Source organism: Netta rufina, assembly GCF_964035555.1.
Source record: "Netta rufina genome assembly, chromosome: 3".
In the NCBI taxonomy this organism is placed as follows: Eukaryota; Metazoa; Chordata; class Aves; order Anseriformes; family Anatidae; genus Netta; species Netta rufina.
The window spans coordinates 76,620,733-76,642,008 of record NC_140125.1 but is presented as its reverse complement, the minus strand read 5'-3'; the positions used below and the strand labels follow the sequence as shown (position 1 = coordinate 76,642,008).

Below are 21,276 nucleotides of genomic sequence, written 5' to 3'. Positions count from 1 at the left end.
GTATCTCAAGACAACCACCATCAGGACCCATACTGGTGTTTAAACTGGAGAGTTCACAATTTGTACCAGAAAGATGTCTAGCACAGTTCAGGAATTTAGCAGATCAGAAATATAACACAGACTTAACACATATGCAATCAGTCAGACATAGAACATACTACAGAAATACTTCTAACTGACCCTTAGGATAATCTCAAAAATCCCATACAGTCAGATTTTCACTGATTCTTTTCAAACAATTAATGAATGAGTGTAAAGTTCACCTAATTATTTGTTGTGAATTATTTGTTCTGATCTAATCAGAACAAAATTTACCTTAAATCCAAAGGCATTTGGAATGAATACAACTCTGAGTTATTTGTTTGTTTAGCTCTCCCCGTCTTACATACCATCAGTTTGTAAAATACTAGGTCAGTTAATAGGTAAATAATTCAACCACCTTTCCAGTGGAGAGCCAGTTAATCGGTGTTAGTAAAGGTTTGCCCCCTCTATAAATCAGTCACCTCTGTTTGATTGTGGACATTTCTGGCTCTTTCATGTCAATACCTCAAAGGCTAAGATACGAAGAAACATTCTGTGGCAATTTTTGATCTGTAAGTTAGAAGAGAAGTAGCTCATATTTTACCTTGTCTTTAGAAACGCACCCTTGAAGCAAAAGATGTTGAGCACTTGGAAACTCTGGGAGGAGAGTTCCAGTTTTGGAACTCAGAGAATATTTCCGAGTGAAACCACCCTGAAATGTGAGAGAAAAACAGTAACATTGAAGTACTTAATAAAGCTTCAACTGAGTCAAACTATTCATACTAAACTTGTGAAGTTTAAAGGGTCTCTCAACATTCCAGAATATTTACATTCAGATCATCCTTCAAAATAATGATACTTATCCAGATCTGGATTTCTGCTCAGAAAGGCAATTAAGGATGTGCCTAGACCTAAATTCTACCAATTTGAGTTTTCAGAATGATACAGCCTTTGAGACACATTACTTCATGGAATTCTACAAGCTTTGAAGTTAACTTGTGTTTATAAACTAAAGTAGAATATAATCTGTTACTCTCCTCTACAGTATAGGCTTGTGACATCCTCAGAGCAACACTAAGTTTTACTGAATATGTATCTTTCTTGTGCAAGGATATAGGGTACTGGTGGTATTATTGATCTCATCTGCTCTTCGCTCTCTGATAGCACTACAGTAGTGGATTCTGCTGTTTTATTACAATAACCACTATTTTAGTTTATCATAAAATTTGATAATATTTTATGGCATTATAGGTGTGATGGTATGTAGGGCCTAGGGACATTACTGAATGATGTATTTATTATATAGCTATCTGTGATTGTGGAAGACTTGATATGAAGCACCAGAAAATATCTTCCAGTTCTGTCACCTACTGTACTGAAATAGATACACATAAACATATGTACCAAGAGCTTTGTAGGAAAAAAAGGCAGGATCCTGAGCTGCATGCCCTCCTGGGGTATGACACTGATTTTAACTGGCTTCCTCACAATCTGTTGAAATGACCGAAAGTTTGGCCATTCACCTCAGAGACACTAGACTTGGTGCTGTGAACATTTTTGGAGCATTTTGCTTTTGTCCATAAGAACAGAATAAAACTGTCCTGGGTAGTACAGGCACATACAGTCACAGATTTACACAATAGAAAGAGCCCTGTACAGCAACTCAGTCCTGAAGTTCCAAGTCAGAGGTCATAGACTGAGCCTGGAAAGAGGAAATGCAGTTTCAAAAGGACTTACAGGAAAGGAATATATCATTTTGCTAGAGCTAACTCTTTAACAACAACAAAGAGAAATAAAATAGAAAGGGTGGTTATTAACAATATGATCTCAGTTTTATATGTCAGTAACTATGGTATTCCCAGAGGTTTCATGTTCTCTAGCTGCTTTGCTGAAGCACTGTCAACACTGACCTGGAGACAAGACAAATTTTTCTTGAATCATATTAAATTCTGCTGATCTGAGAGTTCCTTGCAGTTCTTAGAGTTCACCTCTCTAGCCTCTTTGGCTTGTAACTTCTGAAATATCATAAACACATTTTGTACTAGTTACAGACTGAGAAAACATCTTGAATAGTTAGATATGAGCCTTTGGAGAGCTGAAATTTGCCAAGGAAGAAACAACAGCCACTTTGTACATGCATGTATTAACCAGAAGCAATATAAGGTAAATCAATCTTCGTTTAGTTTTGTAACAATACTCTCGCAGAATCTGGTTTGATCTTTTTCTCCGTAAAGTATAACAGTCATATTTTGTAGTTACATGATATTACTATGGTTATACTAATAATGCATACCACATTATGCTTATTAAGCTCTAAAACCATATAAGATGAAACCCTCATCCTCAAGAGAAGCAATGAAATCTATACTATCATGCTGTCCTTACTGAATGAATCATGCTTATTCTCATAGGATTGCATTCAAATCCGGAGAAGACTATTTGGCTGAAACCCTTTGTTCCACTTCAGTCCACCCAGTTCTCATGTCAAGGCCTTGCACAGGGGCTTGAGCATGCCTGCTGCATATTCCTGCAGTAAATCCACTACTTCTATGCAGATTCCTTTTGTACTAATGGATGGAATTTATGGCCATGCCCTAGACATTTGAATAGTACTTGAAGTGGTATTTTGCTACCCTTTTACGTACAGTCAGATTTCACTTAACTGGGAATAATAGGTATATAGATAAATGTAGCATAAAGGAGTGCAAAAGAGAATATTTTCCCAAAAACTCACCAATTGGAAGCTGGCTTCATGTGAAATTATCTCAAACACTGAATTCAGAAAACTATAGCTGTACCTGGTTTATTCGATATATATATAACCCCCTATTTTTATAGGGTCGTATGTCTACCTAAACAGATAGCCAAGGATGAGTACTTGCATTATGTAAAAAAACTTTGCCTGTGCTATCTACTATCTAAGTACATATACACTCTAAGTCCAAGAAATTAGAGAAATTTAAAAGCATTAGTACTTCTTCACATCAATATTTTTGCAGTTTTGTAATTGCTTATAAGTATCAGGAGTTTTGTTTTTTTTTGTTTAATAATAGGAGTAATTTCAATTACTTTATTATGCAATTACCCATGAAATATATGAAAATGTCTGATTAAAAGAGATTAGTTCTTTTAAAAGAAGGCAGTGATGGTGGTGGGTGGCTTAAAAGAAGATTATTTGCAATGTTTTGTACCTTGCTAATGGACTTATATGACTGTGCCTCAGCTCTAGGCTTAATATTTTAACCCACTGCCACTTGCCCTTTCAATTTAATGCCATCTGTTTCTAATGGCCATTTAACATTAAGATAATGACAGTAATATTATCTGCCTAATTAACCATGCAGACTCTAATGGTGCACTAACTGGTTTAGATAAAAGAATTTGCTGATATCTCCCCCTACAGCGAGAATACTAGAAAACGTGATAAAACATACCAGAAGTAAACAGTGTCCCTGGCACTCAATAAGTGTTCATTCAAATGCCATTTACTCAGTATATTTAGACAATCAGTGCTTTAACATCTTTTCAATGTCTTTATGTTCTTACTGGGAATTATACCTTATGCAATCATTGTAAATCTTTCTGGAATACCTAATTGCATATGCTTTCAAGCAAATGAATAAAGATATATCACCTATTCACTTTAATGGAAAGCATCTTGCCAAATTTTTAGTAAACTGAGATTACTGAAATTCAGTTTTGACCACAGAAGCCTGTTTTTCTCTTAAACCTGTCTGAGTAATTTCAGACAACATAAAGCTACACAATTGAAACCTCATACTGGTATATCTTTTGTCATTTATTTCCACTGACTTCTTTGTGATTCTTTTTCTGGGAGGACCAACACACTGAACTGTGGGGCAGAAGCAAAACAGGTTTATGGGACTGTGAATTCTCAAATAGATTGAGAATTCCACATGTGAGATGGAAGGAAAGTGTGTATTCATTCATTTATGCCAAGGGAACCAGAAATTTTCATCCTCCAACCCTGAAAGAACAAATGTTTTAGCAGTGCTCATAAATCCTTGAATATGTTGGGGATATCCCCAGCATAGCACTATCATTTTTTTGATAAGATAGCTGATTATCTGAATGGGGAAAATAGAGCAGATCTAATCTGGAACCTCACTAAAATAATTGACATGGTGTCACTATGGGAAATGATTAGTTATGCTGGTGAGAATAGGGATTAGTAGAAGAATGTAAAATGTTTAAGAAACTGACTCTAATTGTAATGCTAACATATTGTGTTGACAGTGAAAACTCTGGGCTGAAAAGGAATTGAAGTAAAGATTCTCAAAGATCAGACTTGGGACTGATGGCATTGAATATTTCATAGATTAAATTTGCTGACATGAGCTAATGAAATCATCAGTAAAGAGGAAGACCAAGAGGTCACGTAGAAAGACCTGGATGGCTTAGAGATAATGGCAATAAAGGGGGTGAAAATCAATAGAGTAAAGCTACACTCTCAGGGACCAATAAGAATTTCTGCTATCAGCTAGGAATTGCTTATCTGGAAATGAAAAAGGAGAAAACCAGTTGTGTATCAGTTGATCACAAAGGCTATATTTAGTCTGGTAAATTAAATGGAGTCAGGAAATATTCCCAGACAATATTGGAATGGTATTATTCAGTATTATTCCTGGCCTTGTTTTTGCTCATGCCAACAATTCCCAGACACGCTTCAACAGCTACTACATACTAGGGGCTTTTCTCCTTGGCATTGTGTCTGAGATGTGACTATGTTGTTTTGTAGGATTAGGAGTTTAATAGTATGGATACAGGCTATACATTGTAGTTGAACTCTGTGCCAAAGAATGATCCTGTGAGCAATCCTTAACTATTAATATCGGAATGCAAGAATTTGTCATTTTGTAATACAAATATGACCAGAATGACAGTGACTGTCCCAGAGGGTAAAGTAGTGAAACTGTAGGTTATTCGTGAAACACACACACACAGCTCTAGGATTCAACAGAAGGGATATTTCCAATAAAAATTGGAGCCTTTTAGAAAAAGCCTTTTACAATTTTTTTTTTTTATATATATATATTTTTAGAACAAAATTAAAATGTGAAGTATAGTGAAAGGCTATAAGGCCAATCAAAAGTGAATAGAGTTGCTGTTTGTTCTGTCTAGCAATCAAAAGCAGTATAAAGAAGGATCATAGTAAAATGTTATGATGAGCCAAAAATATAAAAAGATAGTGCTGGTGAAAAGGTATAAAGTTCAGTTTATTAAAAGCATTTTCTCACTTCCAATCAGACCAATGAGATTCTGAAAAAGTCCTACAAAATTAATTGATGCAAAAAATTAAGAAACTAGACACTGATCCTTTGTTTGTAGGAGGGTCTATTACAAACTTCTGCAGTTGTGGGAAGATAGGTTGGAACATGAACCCTGGAATCTGCCTTCTAATCTGATTTTTCTTAAAGTATTTAGAAGAGCAAATACTCGTCATCATTAAAAAGGGTTATGCAGTCTAATCTTTAATGCAAGATACTGTTGGAATTTTAAAAGAAATGAATGTGAACAAAACCACAGGCCACAAATACTATTTTGATTATGACGGAAGTGAAAGGAAACTGACTACAGCACTTACCTCATTCTTCAACTTGCTTCCAGAGAACCTTTGAAAATAAATATAATTAATTACTTTTTCATAAGCACATTTTTATTTATATATATATATATACACACATATATATACACACACATACGTGCAAGCATATACGCATACATACATACCTATATATACATATAAAATAGTTATATAAAATACGTCAACTGGAAAAATGACTAGGTTTCTCCAAATGTAATGATAATAAAATTGTTGTTTCTTAACTTCTGCCATTGCCATGCAAGTGCCTGAGGGTATCAGGGAAACCTGCTGAAGATATCTTTTGAACATGAAGATTCAGATCATCGACAAACAATGAAGTATGAAACTCAGTTTCAGCTATTTTTCTCTGAATCTTTGCAACTTTGCAAATATCAGAAGGGGATCATAGGTGCAGGTCCATGAGTCCAGGAAATTCATAATGTTCTTGATACAGCTGAGAAAACTCAGAATAGAAAAAAATAATCTAGAATTTACGCTTATTGGAAAAAAATGAAGAAAATTTAATGATCTTTCACTCTCTTTCACCACAGTATTATTCTGATGCAGGCAAAATCCATTTCTGAGATGAAAGATTCATTAGCTGTCAAAAATATGTTGCAGTATAGTGACTGTGCTATTAATAGTCCAATTCAGAGATTCCCAATGACGTTATTGGACTATGAGGCAACTCTTCAATGCAAAAATTAGAAAACACACATTTTAAATTGTCGTTGCTTCACTAGACAGTGTGTAAGGATAGAGATGCTAAAGGATAAGTCTAAAAATAGATGCGCAAGATAACTACAGCTTGCTTGATCATCATTTCCTGTTCTGCTAGCTGATAAGATAGTGTGGGCAATATGAAGTCTTATAATTACTAGCAGCAATATTGTGATTTCCTACTGTTCAGATGCTCTGCTGACAGAAAAGAAAATCAGAGGCAGAGGGACTATGGAATTCCACCTGCCCAGGCTAGGCACAGTTTACATCATGCGATGATTCATCATATGTTACTTTCAGAATTTCCTGATTTGTTGATAGATGAGCATGAAAGAAAGTGTAACTCAGTTGACTGTGAGCTGCTAATTAGCTTCACAGCTAAATGTTTTTGTTAGGGACTGTGGATTTCCACGTGTACGGCATGAAGTACGCAGAATGTACAGTAAAAACACTAAACAGCATCTGCTAGCATTACTCCTCCAGAGCCTTAATCACTATCTATAGCTTCTCAAAATGATGTGTACACCAACAATTTTGGTGTTAGGTATGGTCCTTTCACACTGCAAAGCTTGATATTTAAAGTAACTAGGAGGTCAATTTACAACAGAATTTAAAGATTCAGGCATTGACAACCCTGCATTTAAGGACTACTGTGCTCAGCTCAATTACCTAAATATCAATATTAGAATGACAATTAAATCTGAAATGGCAGTAGAGGCCTATATTTAGGCAACTAAACCAAGGCCCCTTCTAATCTTTTGACAAGCTGCTATCTAATATGCAAGTCTTGTAGTAAAGACCTCCATATGCCATTATTTGTGCTGGTAGGCATGGTGTGATCTGATACCATCATCAAATCATACATTTTCCCTGCCTACTTCTGCTCCAAGTTTGACTCAGAAACCAATTTTATAGCTTACTTACTAGAACAGATATCAGGCAAAGGGCAGAGGTTAAGATGGATCATTATATTCAGCATCCAGCAACTGGCACATTCACTCTCTATTTTGAATCCTTACACTACCTAACTTTTCTTCTTCAGAAGCCTGTTGTTAACCCCAGGCTACCGCATCATTGTCTTCACATAGCCATATCCAAACACAGTGATGGCCCACGGTGTTCAGAGTCAGTATTTGAGATTCTGTTCTAAACCAGTTAGTGTCTGCTGGACCCTGGAAATTCAACACCTCCAACATGAGAGCATAAGTCCTAACACAACTAAAAGGTTCCTTACTAGTGAATCTTAAGCAGTTTATCTTCATAAGCTGAGAATCTAGTCCCTCTCCTCATATTTCTTTCTGCCTTGGTTAGTGAAACAGAAATGCTAGCAGTACAGCAGAAAGCTATTTTATAAAGGCTGTATCAGAAATCACAGCACAATAGCAGCACAATATTCAGAACAAGCTTCCCAAGTACGTCTTACAGTTTATATGTCTGGGATGGATTGATTCAAATTGGCTTCAGTTCCTCAGCATCAAGAGTGCTGTTACACATTGTGAGAATGCTACTGATGCACCTTAGATGCTCTTCTGACTTATCTATTTTCTGATCTCTCTAGAGATCATTTTTAAAGCACTTCACAATGATTGTAGGGACAACTAGAGAAATCTGTACATTTCTTGGGGGAAAAACTTACCCGAATTTTAGGAATTTCCAGACATGATTCCTTTGGTGGATTTGGCATAAATTGCCTAAAGATACAGATATGTAGAGGGTGGGATTTTCAAAGGTGTGTAAGAGTCTTTCATTTGAAATAGGGGTTGACAGAACAGTAAGTACTCATGAAAATTTTGATATACTCAATGAAAATTTTGATGTACTCAATACTCATGAAAACTGTCTGACGTAAAGCTGAGGACTAAGAGTGACTATATTCCTTTAAGTGAAAATAACTGTTTTTAGTCAATTAAATGAGCAATTTGTTCAAGATAATGCTGCATTGCGGAAAAAACTGCATCTAGCTGTGTACCAGGAACACCACTACAGCTCTGGATAAATAACGGATAGAGAAATGGCATATTCTAGTCCTTTATACCTTAAGTCCTGCAGTAGAAAGATCCCACCTTTTCAGCATTACTGGCAACATTACCCTCAATTTTTACACTTGCCCTGTTGTTCGGAAAAAGTCTCTGGATATAACCTGAATCTGCCAGCAACTGAATTTTCTGTGTGTGTTTATAAAAACCCTTATTCCTTTCTTTTCTCAGAGTCCCCACATATACAGGCACACTGCTGTAGATAATGAAAGCCGTCATTCAAGCCATATGTGAACAGAGACATTTGTTTTACGAACTATTAATCTTTGGCAAACCAACAGGCAGCTATCGTAACGTATTGATCCTGCTAGCTGTCCCTTAAATAAATATAATTAGAGCTTCCTGGGTTAGGTTTAAACTGATATTAGCCAGTCAAAGGATCTGTAAATATTAATCTACACTGACCCCTCCCTCCTGCCCACAGGTGCCAGCTTCACACCGTTCTCCAGACGTTTCATAATGGGAAGCTGTCCTGGGGAAAGAAATCGGAGGGTGACACACAAGCAAACAAAATGAGACAAGTGTTCTGGAAACCATGTTTTGCTGCTTTACACTAACAAATCCTCTTATGATGTAAACTGATGCAGCTCTACTCTGACTTCAATGGGGCCATACTGGAAGACACAAGCAAAAGATCTAGATCAAGATGTTAAATTAAATCAATATCTTTAGAGAGCAAACCGTTGCCTAAATCTGTGAATGCCAGTCACTGACATATACAACAATATTAGTTCTGATATCATTTAGAGTCCTATAATTTCCTCAGGGAAGTTTAAAGTTACATTTTTATTGACCATCTTTCTAAAGTAGGGATAGAAGCTATGTCTCAGATGTTATGTTATTGTACCTGGTTAAGCCTTTTCCAGAATACACGGAGTGGTAGTATGCACTGCTTTCTTTAATGCCAATGCCATAATAGTGATACCTGTGAAAGAAAGAAAAAAAAAAAAAAAAAAAAAAAAAAAGGAGTGCTTTTATATCTGTGTGACATAAAACAGACTGTCAGATTGGTTTTTGATGCTACATGAAAGCTTTTCTTTATAGTTTCCACTTATTCCTTTCACTGACAGAAAAAATCTGGTCTCATAGAAAACAGTATTGTCACGATTTGATCCAAAATTCAAGGCTAGCATCTTCTGTAAATTTAAAACATTTTCTCTCTTTCAAGAATGTTTCTGGTAGAACAAATGTCCCAGAAACATGTTACATCTCTTTTCCCTGACATGTTTTCTCTTTCATTTTATTTTGTTTGTTGCAAGGGTTTGATCCATCAGGTGTAATCTATCAGACTTACCGCTGTTATGTTTAGACTTCTACAGAGCACTTTTCAGTTAAAAATAACTCCCCAGTAATTTTCTCCCCTATAAATTAGTGTTCAGCCCCCTACGACTAGAAATGTTAATATCTCATTCATCCACTCATCTCTCAGGTTGTAGGCTGACTGACTGCTTCATTATTTAGTTGCTTAAGCAGTTATCAATTGTTTCCCTCATTGCTCTCCTGGAGATTATTGCTCCAAAAACAGAAATTAAAGAAGGAAATGTTTATTGCTTAGCCTCTGCATTTCTGAGCACATCTTAACCAAAGACACTGAAGAGAGTGGGTTGGTGCTAAGAAAACTAGCTATGCTGTAGATACTGCTTTCCACTGATTTTTCTACAAAAGAAGTGACCTTCAGGAGTAGGGCAGGAGAGCAAGCTGGGGGCAGCTCTTTCTTCTCCAGTCATAGCAAAGTTTGCTTGAGTTCATCTATCAAGGGTGATAGGCCCTGTCTTATAAATTCAACAAAGTACATTTAAAGTGGAGTTAAACCAAACTTGTCTAAGAATGTTATGGACTGCATATTAAGGATCATTTGGTTTTAACTAAAGTCATCTTGAAAACACCATAGCAGTTAGGTTTAACCAAACTGCTTCAAAGTACCACTTGCTGTTGAAGTACCTTGCTTGCAAACCAAACATAACATACATTGCAACATCATTGCACTAATTTCACTGAAACATCTCAAAGACTTGCATCAAAGTTTACTCCTAAGACACAAATCCTCTGGCCAATAGTTTATAGAACACACGAGTTTTCAGCTCATCTCTGCTGTTCCTGGTGATGCCCATTTAAAACAAAAATAAACAAAAATTCACAATCTTTCTGCTTGCTTTTGTATAGGATAGTTGCAGATAAATACAAAAACCTCAAATGCTTTACATGTACAATGCTGACTAAAGGCATTAGATACAAATGATAATTAAGGAGATGTTCATTAGGGTAATATGTTTGCTTAGCCTAGGTGTCTTTGAAAATCTTGGCAGAAAGAGTCATTCTGTTTCTGGACAGTCTGTTGGATGCACTCAGGATTTTATAGCCAAGAAATTGTGGCATAAAGTGGCTGCATAAACCTATGGCATCACAGGTTTATTGTTCATCTGAAATTGATGAGTATACGTAACACCACCAGAACACAGTGGTACCTGGTGACACTTAGGAAGGCCAAAAGTTTCTTGATTATTTCTCTACTGTTAGTTTTCTTTCCCCATTAGCATATTTCTCTGATGAATGGTGATGTGGTGAACAGAGCATTTTAAAATATCTGTTCATACTCAGAAGCTCATAGGACCATCTGCTCAGTACAGTTCTCTTTTTACCCAGTGAAGTCAGAGCTGACTGATCAAATCAAAGAGACACTTCAAGGTGGTTTAGGATGCCTTTCATTAAATGTGACCTTTCATTAAATGTCATAATGCTGGACAGTTGGCCTCCATCTCAGATACAGTAGTGCGTCATCTCTGTCATGAATTAAAGTCCTGAAGGTTTTAAACCAACAGCTTTGATTTATGGGTATTAAACAGATGGACTTGAGCCAAACACCTGAATCTGAAAATTCCAAATATTAGACAGAGTTCTGGCAAAAATGTTAAAGGCATGAACATTTTTTCCTCTTTCATGGAAATTCAGTTAGTTTAAATGTGACACAAGAAGTTTTAAAAATATGTAAGTATGGATCCTTTGAAATAATAGCTTTTATTTCAACTTGAAGTTGCACGGGATGAAAAACTAAATAGAGCTGTGACCAGTTCTTTGAAATTGCTACAGGCAGAGTAATTTCTTTGTAATTAGCTATGTTAACAAGCAGTGGCCTGCATCTCATTCCAACATACCAAATCTCTCAATCACATGTCATTTTGTAAATTCTAAAAATAAAACTTCACACTTTCACCACAAAATTGGAATTCCCTGCTGTTAAAGCTGGAGTGGGCCAGAGGCCAAAGAAAATCAGTAACTCTTTACAAAGTTAGGATTCAATATCTAGATTATTCACATCTAATTCAGTATAAACATATTTGGACTAGAAACAGGAATTGTTGTATGATTTGGATGCTCAGGTTTCTGATGGCAGGTACAGTACTTGTTCCTGTTCTGGAATGCCCCAAGATATCAGAATTTACCACTGTGACTTTTTTTTTAAACTGCAGAATAGATTATTTTTTTTCAGTACCTATTCAGTGTGTCTTAAAGGCACAGAAATTATCCTTCTAATTTCCTTGGATTTTTAGTACTAGAAAAGTACAGCTTTCCAGTCATGACACAGAAACAATAAAAGAATAAATAAATTATAATCTGTACTTTTAAAGTTCTATCTGGAGTACTCCACAGAGGAATAAGGTATAAAGATCTTTATTCTCTTATACTCCAAAGTTCTTAGAAGAATAGCTTTGACTCCCTGTTGATTTTTGACTTTTTAGACTTTTTACTCCCTGCTGATTGAAGTAGACTCATTTAACCTACATCTTCAAGTACCTTCTATCTCTTTATGTGTGTATTTATATGTTTATGTACAGTATATGTGCATTCCACTCATATTTCTATTGTATAATTCATAAAAGGAAAACAGTCATCATATGGAACTTATTCCCTATTTTTGTAACAAACCTTTTAAAGAACAAACTAAACTAATTTTCTCTTAATTTCAGTGGCTTATTATAACATATGTTCCTATGTAGCTAGTAGTCCTGATTTTAGCATACACTGACAGAAATGATAGCTGATAAGGAAATGATAGGCTTAAGCTGTTCAGGGACTTGCAATAACTTGTTATCATGGGGCCAGCTGCCATATCAGTTTTATTAACCCACTAAATCACTCCTAATAAATAAGATAATAGTTTTCAGACATCATGGATAAAAGCTAAGATTCAACATTGATCAAAGTCTACAAAGAAATTAAATTGTAACTTGAGCTCAAACAGCCTTCTGTGTGTATGGTCTGAGCAGTATGCTCATTTTCCTGAATAGCTGCTCCAGGTAATTCATGTACCATGAAAAATATAACTAAATTCTAGTAGTAGCATAGCATGTTCAACATTGCCTATGCAAAAAGGTGGATTTGGAACCTGCTCCACGTTTGGGTCTTCTGCCATTCAGCAGGGATACAGAAGTCTTCCCCTGCTATTCAGCAATCTGGAGTAAGCAGCATGGGTAGTGTTGCTAACAAAATTGAGTTTAGTTTTTTGTACTTTCTTGGTCAACTCTTTAAATGAGTGTGTGCACTCTGTGCAAATAGGTTGTATGTAAACACAGAGGGAGAGAGACTCTGAGGACAGTTCTCAATAATCAAAAGTATTCAAGTAATCAAAAGTGTTTATTAGAGCCATTTTAAGGCCCTCCTTTATCCAGAACCTCAGATGACAAATGCTGCTCAGAACTAACATTGATGTAAGTTCTTGCACATTAGAGCAGCACCTGTGTCTCAGCTTAGATCAGCAATGCTTTCTGAAGTTCAGTACATGTGAATTTTAGAAAGAGCTTGGACTTGTTTTGGTGTGGAAGAAAAACAATGGCTGTCACCTTGGAATGGTTGGAAGAGGGAACCGACTTTCTTTGTTTTCTTCTGTCCACAGCCAGGCTCTATCAGTGTGTTACTGAGTATGCATACAGTATGCAGTAAGGTGCTTTATTCCTAGGGAGATAGCTTTTCTTAGCACTATAAGAATAACGATTCCATTAGAAAGTAATTGTCTTTTTCCTTTCATGCTTCTGCAACATCTGAGTACTGGACATTGATTGCCTCCTAGGCAATGCCACCACACTAAACATCTCTGTCAGGAATAGTTAGTTCTATTACTACTCCTCCTAATATTATAGCAAAACAACGACAGTAACAACAGAACTAAAACAATGTCACTCCACTATCATGCTTAAAAAAGTAGAATTTAACCACTAGTAAGAAGTGTCTCTTACCAGTCCCAGTAACACAGCTTATAACATCTAGAGTTCAAGCTGATAAAAGCAGAGAGTAACTAGTCATTTAATGGAACTGCCCCTTACCTTACATATTAATTTAATGGAAATACTTCCATAAATGATACTTGTACAACTAACTGCTACCTGGCCAAAGCAGAAATGACTTTGTTCCTTATTAGTGAGACTATGGTTCTGATATGATCCACAACATCAGAGATACTGGTTATTGCTTATACTATTGCTTCTCTGTGACTACTTGCTGCTGTATTCAGTCTCTGAACTGGAGATATTGTCACTTGTGCCTTTTACGAGGCTCTTTTCTGCACAGCCAGAACAATGTAAATCTACTGTAGTGGAAAAGAGAACTGCAGACAAAAAGTCTCTGAGGAAAAACCTAGTTTAAAAAAAAAAAGGAGAAACAAATGCCAGATGTTCAAACAAAACCTGCTGATGCCTCATCCCTTTGAGGAAATTGCTCAAGAACAGTTAATCCATATGAAAATATGGCACATAATACCACCAAGGTCAGTAGGACTATTGGATCTGCTGAAGAAAAGCTGCCCATTTCTGTGATAGTCTTGGAGAAAATTGAATTACACTGACACGATTAATTTTGTGGTGAGATTCCCATGTCAAAAACATGTTTTGAAGCATGTACTTTACTTTAAATTATGCAGATACATGACATTTTTGGAAGTTTGGATCCTGATTGGATCTTGTTTATCAATGTATTAGATATGTCAGATCAAAAATATAATGAGCATTTGGCAGACTTTTCCCCTTGTATTCTCTCATTCATTATGACTTGAAAGTAGTTCTCCAAATACATTGGGTTATGAATGTAAGACTTAACCGAGACATTGACGAACAAGTAGGTTGTCAAATATTCCTGGGGACTATAAATGCCAGATCTCCTAAAAACTTAAACACAACAGCAATTGTCCATCTGCAAAGCTGACTAAATCTACAGTAGCTTATGCCTGTAACTATAGCTTAACTTTACCACAGCAGACACTCCATTAAATCTCTTTCCCCTATAAACTACCCTTCTAAATGTAACTCTCCTCAAAAATTCTCTATTCAGCAACTACAAAATAGATTTTATACTACTTTTTCCTGAAAAAAAATCAATGGATTACAAATTTGTAAGACTGTGACAGAAGCTAAACAATAATTGTCCTGTATTATAGAAAGGAAAACATTCTATGTAGGCTTTCCTTTGGATTTGTTTTTATTAATGATTTATTAAAATAAATGTATGAGATATACTAAAGAAATAATGTCTTTTAAAAATTGTAATTGAAATTATTTCCCATCTTTGTATATACAACAAAACCTAAAATTCGTTAATAGCATCTCCAGTGCATTCTTCATCAAAAATAGGGTGGTCTTACCTGCTTATTTCTGATATTTCTAAGGTAGGAAAAGAGGCGAGCATAACAACATGAAACAACCCCTCCAGAATTGTAAAAGTAAACAGTGCATCTTCCAGACATTCCTATTATATTACAAAGCACTTAGGAAAACCACAATCTTGTAAGTTTTTTTTTTTCTTTCAGCCTCCTTTCATTTTAAGTTTTGCTTATAGACTAATGAAAGACAAGAGTACCTTTGTCTTTTAAGGCTAAGCCTTTCAAAAATAGTTTTCCTAAACAAAGCAAATGGCTGTTTTTCTCTTTTTAGTACCAATATTCTAGTTTTCTATCTTATTGATTAGCAAAGTTGTTCTTTGATATTTTTTTTGGTCTCCAGTTATGCTTTAGTAAAACATCAACTCTTTATACTTTCTTTTATAAGGCTAATTTCCTGAGTCTTACTCAGAATCTACATAAACATTTGTAATTTTAAGCATGAGAACAATCCTACTTGCATTTTTAAAGGCATGTATATCTCAAAATATAAGCATTAATAATAAATGTTTGACTTCTATGTATACATAGAAAGCTGGACACAATACCTGTCTTAATTTGCTCCTCATAGCATTGTCTTATTTTTAGGACAAACCTATTTTGCAATCAATAGACATTTACAGATAAGGATCTGATCTGAATTAGATTTGGGACTGAAAGCCCAAATTTAAAGTTTTTTGAAAGTTACTTAAAAAGAATAAAACTATTTAACTAGCCTTATTTTATGTAGAATGGTACAGGCACAGTAAGTTTAAACATATTTTTGTTTGTTTGTTTAATAAACAGAGATTAATAAACATTGAAACTACAATTTAATGAACAACACTAAGAAAAGCTCAGAACCTGTGTTGGTTTGGAGCAATACATAGCACTTTTGTATTCGTGACTCCCCAAACAAGGGCAGAGGTTTCCTAAAATTACCTAATTCCTACCTTGACATCAGCAATACCCTACAGCATTATTTTGACTTCTCTATGTTCTTTACATCAATACACCACATTTTTTTTTTTTTAAATTATTATTATTTTATTTCCTTAAGAAAGAGCATTCTAAATTAAAAAAAAAAGTCAGACTGGGGACAGTTCAGCAGTACTTCCTCAGCAGTCTTGGTATGAGGGCACTGATGGGACAGTGGATGTAAGGGATGTTGTTCCAACTGTTCTCCACAGTTTTACACTAACTTTGTCATGGCCTAAAGCATAATGCCAGAACCTGAATTATCAAAATATTTTGCCATAGGTGATGCATAAATATCTATTCCCACAGCCTAACATTCCACAGTTGAAATATACAAATCAACTGGATACATTATACATGAAATGCCTACACTACAGACTGTGTACTGATTAGAGCTTTTAAAAATTATCCATAACAAAGTGCAAATATATAATTTCTTCTAAATTTAAGAAGATACTTTTTTCTGGTGCCTTGAATTAAATCACTATTGTTATCAAGAGAACAGATTGAAAATTATCATATTTGCAAAAGGCAAATCAGTTAAATAGCACATTATTTATAGAAAGATGAACAGCTGTAACAATATGTTATATGATTTTTTTATACATATATGTACATATATAACATCTTGACACGTTATTTGCAACCAATGCAAGGCTCTTTGAAAATGATGATGTTTTAGAAGCATAATCAGTTTAGTTTTAGTAACTATGCCTGCAGTAATGTTTTCAAATTCAAACACTGTATCGGTTTCATCAGGTGCATGAAAGTTAACACTAACAACTTTCCATCTGAATATCTCCTCTACCAATTACTACACATTATGGAGGCATGGAAATGTATTTAATTCCTAGAATGTATTCTGTAAGTGGATACACAGATAGTTGTGCCTTACTTTGAATGGCCTCTTGTTCCAAGCCGCCTTGTGGTAAGGAGAGGGAATTTCTGGCGAATGGTCTAAAGAGAAAATAACAGTATTAATTTCTCACAATGGTATACTTTTTTTTTTTTTTTTTAAAGCAAACTCTTCATGGAAGAAACCGGAGGATAAATACGCAATCTACTGTACTTCATGAATAAGTATTTGTGACATGTAAGCCACAACATAAACAGTTAAGCATGTTTTACACTGCAGGGGTCCTTCCATCCTTGTCCATCTCACTGTATACCCCCAGTTTTTCCACCCTTTTTGTCTGTTCTTCCTTTCAATTTTCCCTTTTACAATATGAAGTCTAGTTTTCTTCACTGTGATCCTACCCCATTCAGGTCCCTAAAGTACAACTGTGTCTTTCGCTTCAGGGATCTAAACAGAAGCAAGGGAAAGATTTGGCTGCTAGGTATTCCATTTTGAAAGTCAAACAGCTAAAAAAGTGATTTCTGTTTAGAAAATTGTGATCTGAAGATTAAGGCAAGCAAATATTTACCCTGTGGGCATTTCTATCTCCTTCACTATCAAAAGGCTGCACAGGCTTAAACATACTTATCCGCTCTGAAACCCTATGAAATTTTGGTTATGCTCCATGTTGCATATATAAAAAAAAACACAACATGTTTTGTGATTTAATCCAAATCAAGAAAACTGTTTGGTCACTGGACTCCTGAGATTGAGATTAGTGTCCTAAAAATATTCCACTCTTCCTGTAAATGATGCTTAAGGGAAACGGTTTATTAAGTAAAAAAACTAATTCAGTAATAGAGGTAGAACTAATAGCTTGATCTAAAAGCTAGATCATGGTCAAAACAATGTTTAAATGGAAAGCTACAGTCTTCCTCATTTGTACTGAAACTATGTAATGAAAATTAGACATATACTTTCTCAGTATATCAAATTTGAGAGGAAAAAGTAAGTTTATTTTATTAACTGGATTTTACATCCATTATTATTATTTAATTAAATTAATGCATTTTGCTATCTATGAACAATGAACAGATCAGGAGTGTTTAAAAAAAGATGATCCTTGAAACATTTTTGGTTTCCTGTTTCACTCAGGGTTTAATTCGGAGAGTTCACATCTCCCTTTCATTAAATGATTTCAGGATTAATTGTAGGGAAGGGTAGAAAAGAGGATGAATCAACAATTTTTTATTCAGGAGCTCTTTGTGTTATTAATTTTTATTCCTCTTCTTATATTGCTTATTGTGTCACTTCTCACTTTACACTGCCTTTAGTATAATTAAAAGTGTCTTCCATATCAGATCTGTGGAATGAGCCCTATTAATGTCACCATTAAAAAGAAAAAGAAAAAAAAAAAAAAAAAAAAAGAGAGAGAGAAATCAAAGGGAACTTCAGTTTCATTCCCCTAAAGCTGTTGTCATGAAATCCTTCCATATGTTATAGTAGTAATTAGTTTGACTCCATCTGCATTAGCAGTAGGAAAAAAAATAAAAATAATTTAACAGGTGTACCTGACACAGGTGTACCAAACTATTAGTTTTAGAATCTCTGATAATTAGTCTAATGAATTATGAAGACTTTTACTCTTTACCTTCCCAAAAGTTGCAGCACAAGCAGGTTCTAACTTCTCTTTTCTGCAGAAGTCTAAATAATGTGCATAAAGGATGCATCTCGGTAAACAAACTCCTTCACAGACAATGTAGTTTTCTTCCAGCCTGTATAGAGAAAGAAACTGCAAGAGTAAAAAGCAACATATCATGTCTCTCCAATTTACTTTCCTTCTGTTTTTATGGCACTGCCCTCTTTTTCATTTTACTGAAGATATCCATGACAGCACACAGATGAGTTTCTAATGAACAAGACAGGCACAAGAGACTGACTCCACATTTCATGCTTAGGGTAGTTACAGAACATGGAAAACATGGGGTTTTCAAATATATTACAAACATATATGTTATTCAAACATAAGGTCCCTTATTCTTAATGAGCCTTTTTCAAAGTCTATACACTTTTGCTTTAAATAATATTGATTTAAATGACTACCACCTCAGAGGCAGCCTTGCTCCGAAAATATGAGTACTAACTATACTGTGAAAAAAATGGGTTTAAGGCTGTCCTCTGACCAGATCAGGGGCTTGAACTTGCACCTTCTTTATCTTTAATACCTAGAGTTATGTCTCTTTTCTTCCTACTTTTGCTTTTTAATTTCCACACTGGACCTGAAGCTATTTCTTGACCAAACCATACTGAAAATCAAACATCTGACATTTTCTGAAGGGTATGCACTTTTACACATCAGTTTACAAAAGTCAAGTGCTTAGGCGAAGGTCATCAAAGTTTAATTTTAAAAACAAGTAAAAATTGTCTGTCTTCCCTTTAACTGAACTCTTGGTAACAGCTAGGTATTCCACTCTTGTCTGTTTCTTTTCTTTATCAGTCTCCATTATCTGCTACTCCCAGAATGATTTGTAATAAATTTGTTTCTTTTCAAATTACAACAATATATATGAAAATACTATATAATAAACCCTGCATGCCAAATAATTTTGCACTGACTCACAAGACTCAATTCCTTACAATTTAATGTCTGCTCTAAGAAGTCAGATGTAAACTAAATTAAAAATTTGGGCTATCTGTATTATTCTTGTTTGTTTTTCAGATGGAAGGAAAACTCTAAATTTACAGTCTGTACTTGGTAACCAAGTTCCCATTTAATTCAATATTAGCTCCCTAACTTCAGGACTATTTTAGTAAAGACTATATGAATTGAAGTCTGCAGAATTTGACCTCCTATTTGTTTAATTTTTGCCCAGATAAAATAAAGGTAGGGTGTCTGTGGATGGTAGAATATAATGTAAAAATATATATAGTGAGACGATGGAAGCCGAACAGCCATGGACATACAAGGTAATTAAAGCATCCATTTGCAAATGGGAAGCCTGAGGTAACTTTTCATTTCTGCATTTTTCAAGACTTTTGGGCTTATCCTTTCTGGGAAGAAGGAATAACCCGATTTTACGGGAACAAAATAACGTATAATCGGCTGTCCATGTGTTGATTACTACCGTGTTCCCGCACACCCGGGACGAGAAGCTTTGTAAGCTCCTGCCAGGTCTCTGCTGGATGCTTGCACCGTCGGTTCAGGCGCAGTAAGCCGATACTTGGTGATTTTTCTCTTGCATAAATTCGGTCTTTCCCGCTTTTTCCCAGCCAGTGCGGGTGTGACAGAGATCTCTGTTAACGGATAAACTTCTGCTAATTAAAAAATAAAAATAAAAAATCGGAAATTTAGGGGGAAGGAGGAGCTGCTTTGTACCGGGGCTGATGGCAGTGAGCCCAGAAAGCCCCCAGCCCCCTGTCAGAGGCAGCCCCGCGCCCGGCCGGCCCTACCACTGCAGGGTGAGCTGCGTCTGCTTCTTCTTGTCCTTCATCATCTGCGCCACGCTCCTCTTCGCCGCCGGGCTGCCTCCCGCGCCCTTCAGCTTGCCGTCGCGGCCGTCCCCATCCTCGTCGTCCTCCGAGAGGCTGTCGCTGCCCGCACGGAGCTCTGCGAGCCGGGGAAGGGAAGAAGCGGAGATGCCCGGTTGGGGGGGCGGGGAGGGCTCCGTTAGGGCCGCTACCTCCCCGCGGCTCCCGTTTAACGGCGCCCTCCCCACGGGCCCCTTACCTGACTTGATGGCGGATGGCTCGGGGAGCCCCCTCTCGGCGCCCGCCCCGTCCCGGGCGCAGGGCAGCAAGCCGGCGGCCAGCAGCTCGGCGTAGCGCTCGTCCTGCCCGGCCGGGAGGCGCAGGAAGGCTCCCTCCGCCTCGGCTCCCTCGGCCATGCTCCTCACCGGCACCTGCCGCGCCCCATGGGCTCCTCAGCGGCTCTCCGGGAGCCTGAGTGGAGGCGAGGAGGGGCAGGCGTGCCCCCGGGCCGGCCCTCCCTCCTCACGGCAGCCGGGGGAGGTCGGTGCCGAGGGGACGGGGCTCCGCCGAGGTGCGGGGAGGCTCGGGGGGGGCTTAATGATTAACTGCCGGCGGCGTGAGGGAGCGGCGCCCCGCCGCCATCTCCTCCCAGGGCGGCCCCGGGGGGCTCTGCTCGTCCCCAGCCTGTGAGGGCCGAGGAGGAGGCACCCCCCCGGCACCTGCTCCTTAAGTCGTCGTGATTCTTTATTGCCTGGTTTAACTGTTGGTGCTGGAACAGCACGTCTTGGGTTTGCGCAAATAAATCGTGCCGGTGTTTTTCAGTATTTTTTTTCAGTATGTTTTTCACCCGGAGAGGTGGCCAGGGACCATAACATGCTGATGGAACAGCTTCTTCTACTCGACAGCTGTCAGCTGGATGCAAAATTAGCATCACCACTGCAGCATCCCCTGTTTTAGTACGTCCTCGTCAGAGCAAAATCCCGGGCCCTGT

General features: G+C 36.9%; 1 protein-coding gene across 1 annotated transcript in view; it reads right to left on the bottom strand.

Annotated features, from left to right (window-relative positions):
- The window catches only part of RFX6 (regulatory factor X6), a gene marked incomplete at both ends in the record, with an annotated part of 35,420 nt that extends 15,112 nt beyond the window's left edge, over nt 1-20,308 (bottom strand). The window contains 6 exons of the mRNA XM_084284047.1: nt 626-733; nt 5,627-5,654; nt 9,230-9,307; nt 16,878-16,939; nt 18,469-18,592; nt 20,268-20,308. Of these exons, the coding sequence (XP_084140173.1) occupies nt 626-733; nt 5,627-5,654; nt 9,230-9,307; nt 16,878-16,939; nt 18,469-18,592; nt 20,268-20,308 (441 nt within the window). The remainder of the gene's footprint in view (nt 1-625; nt 734-5,626; nt 5,655-9,229; nt 9,308-16,877; nt 16,940-18,468; nt 18,593-20,267) is intronic.
- Between the last annotated feature and the right edge of the window lie 968 nt (nt 20,309-21,276).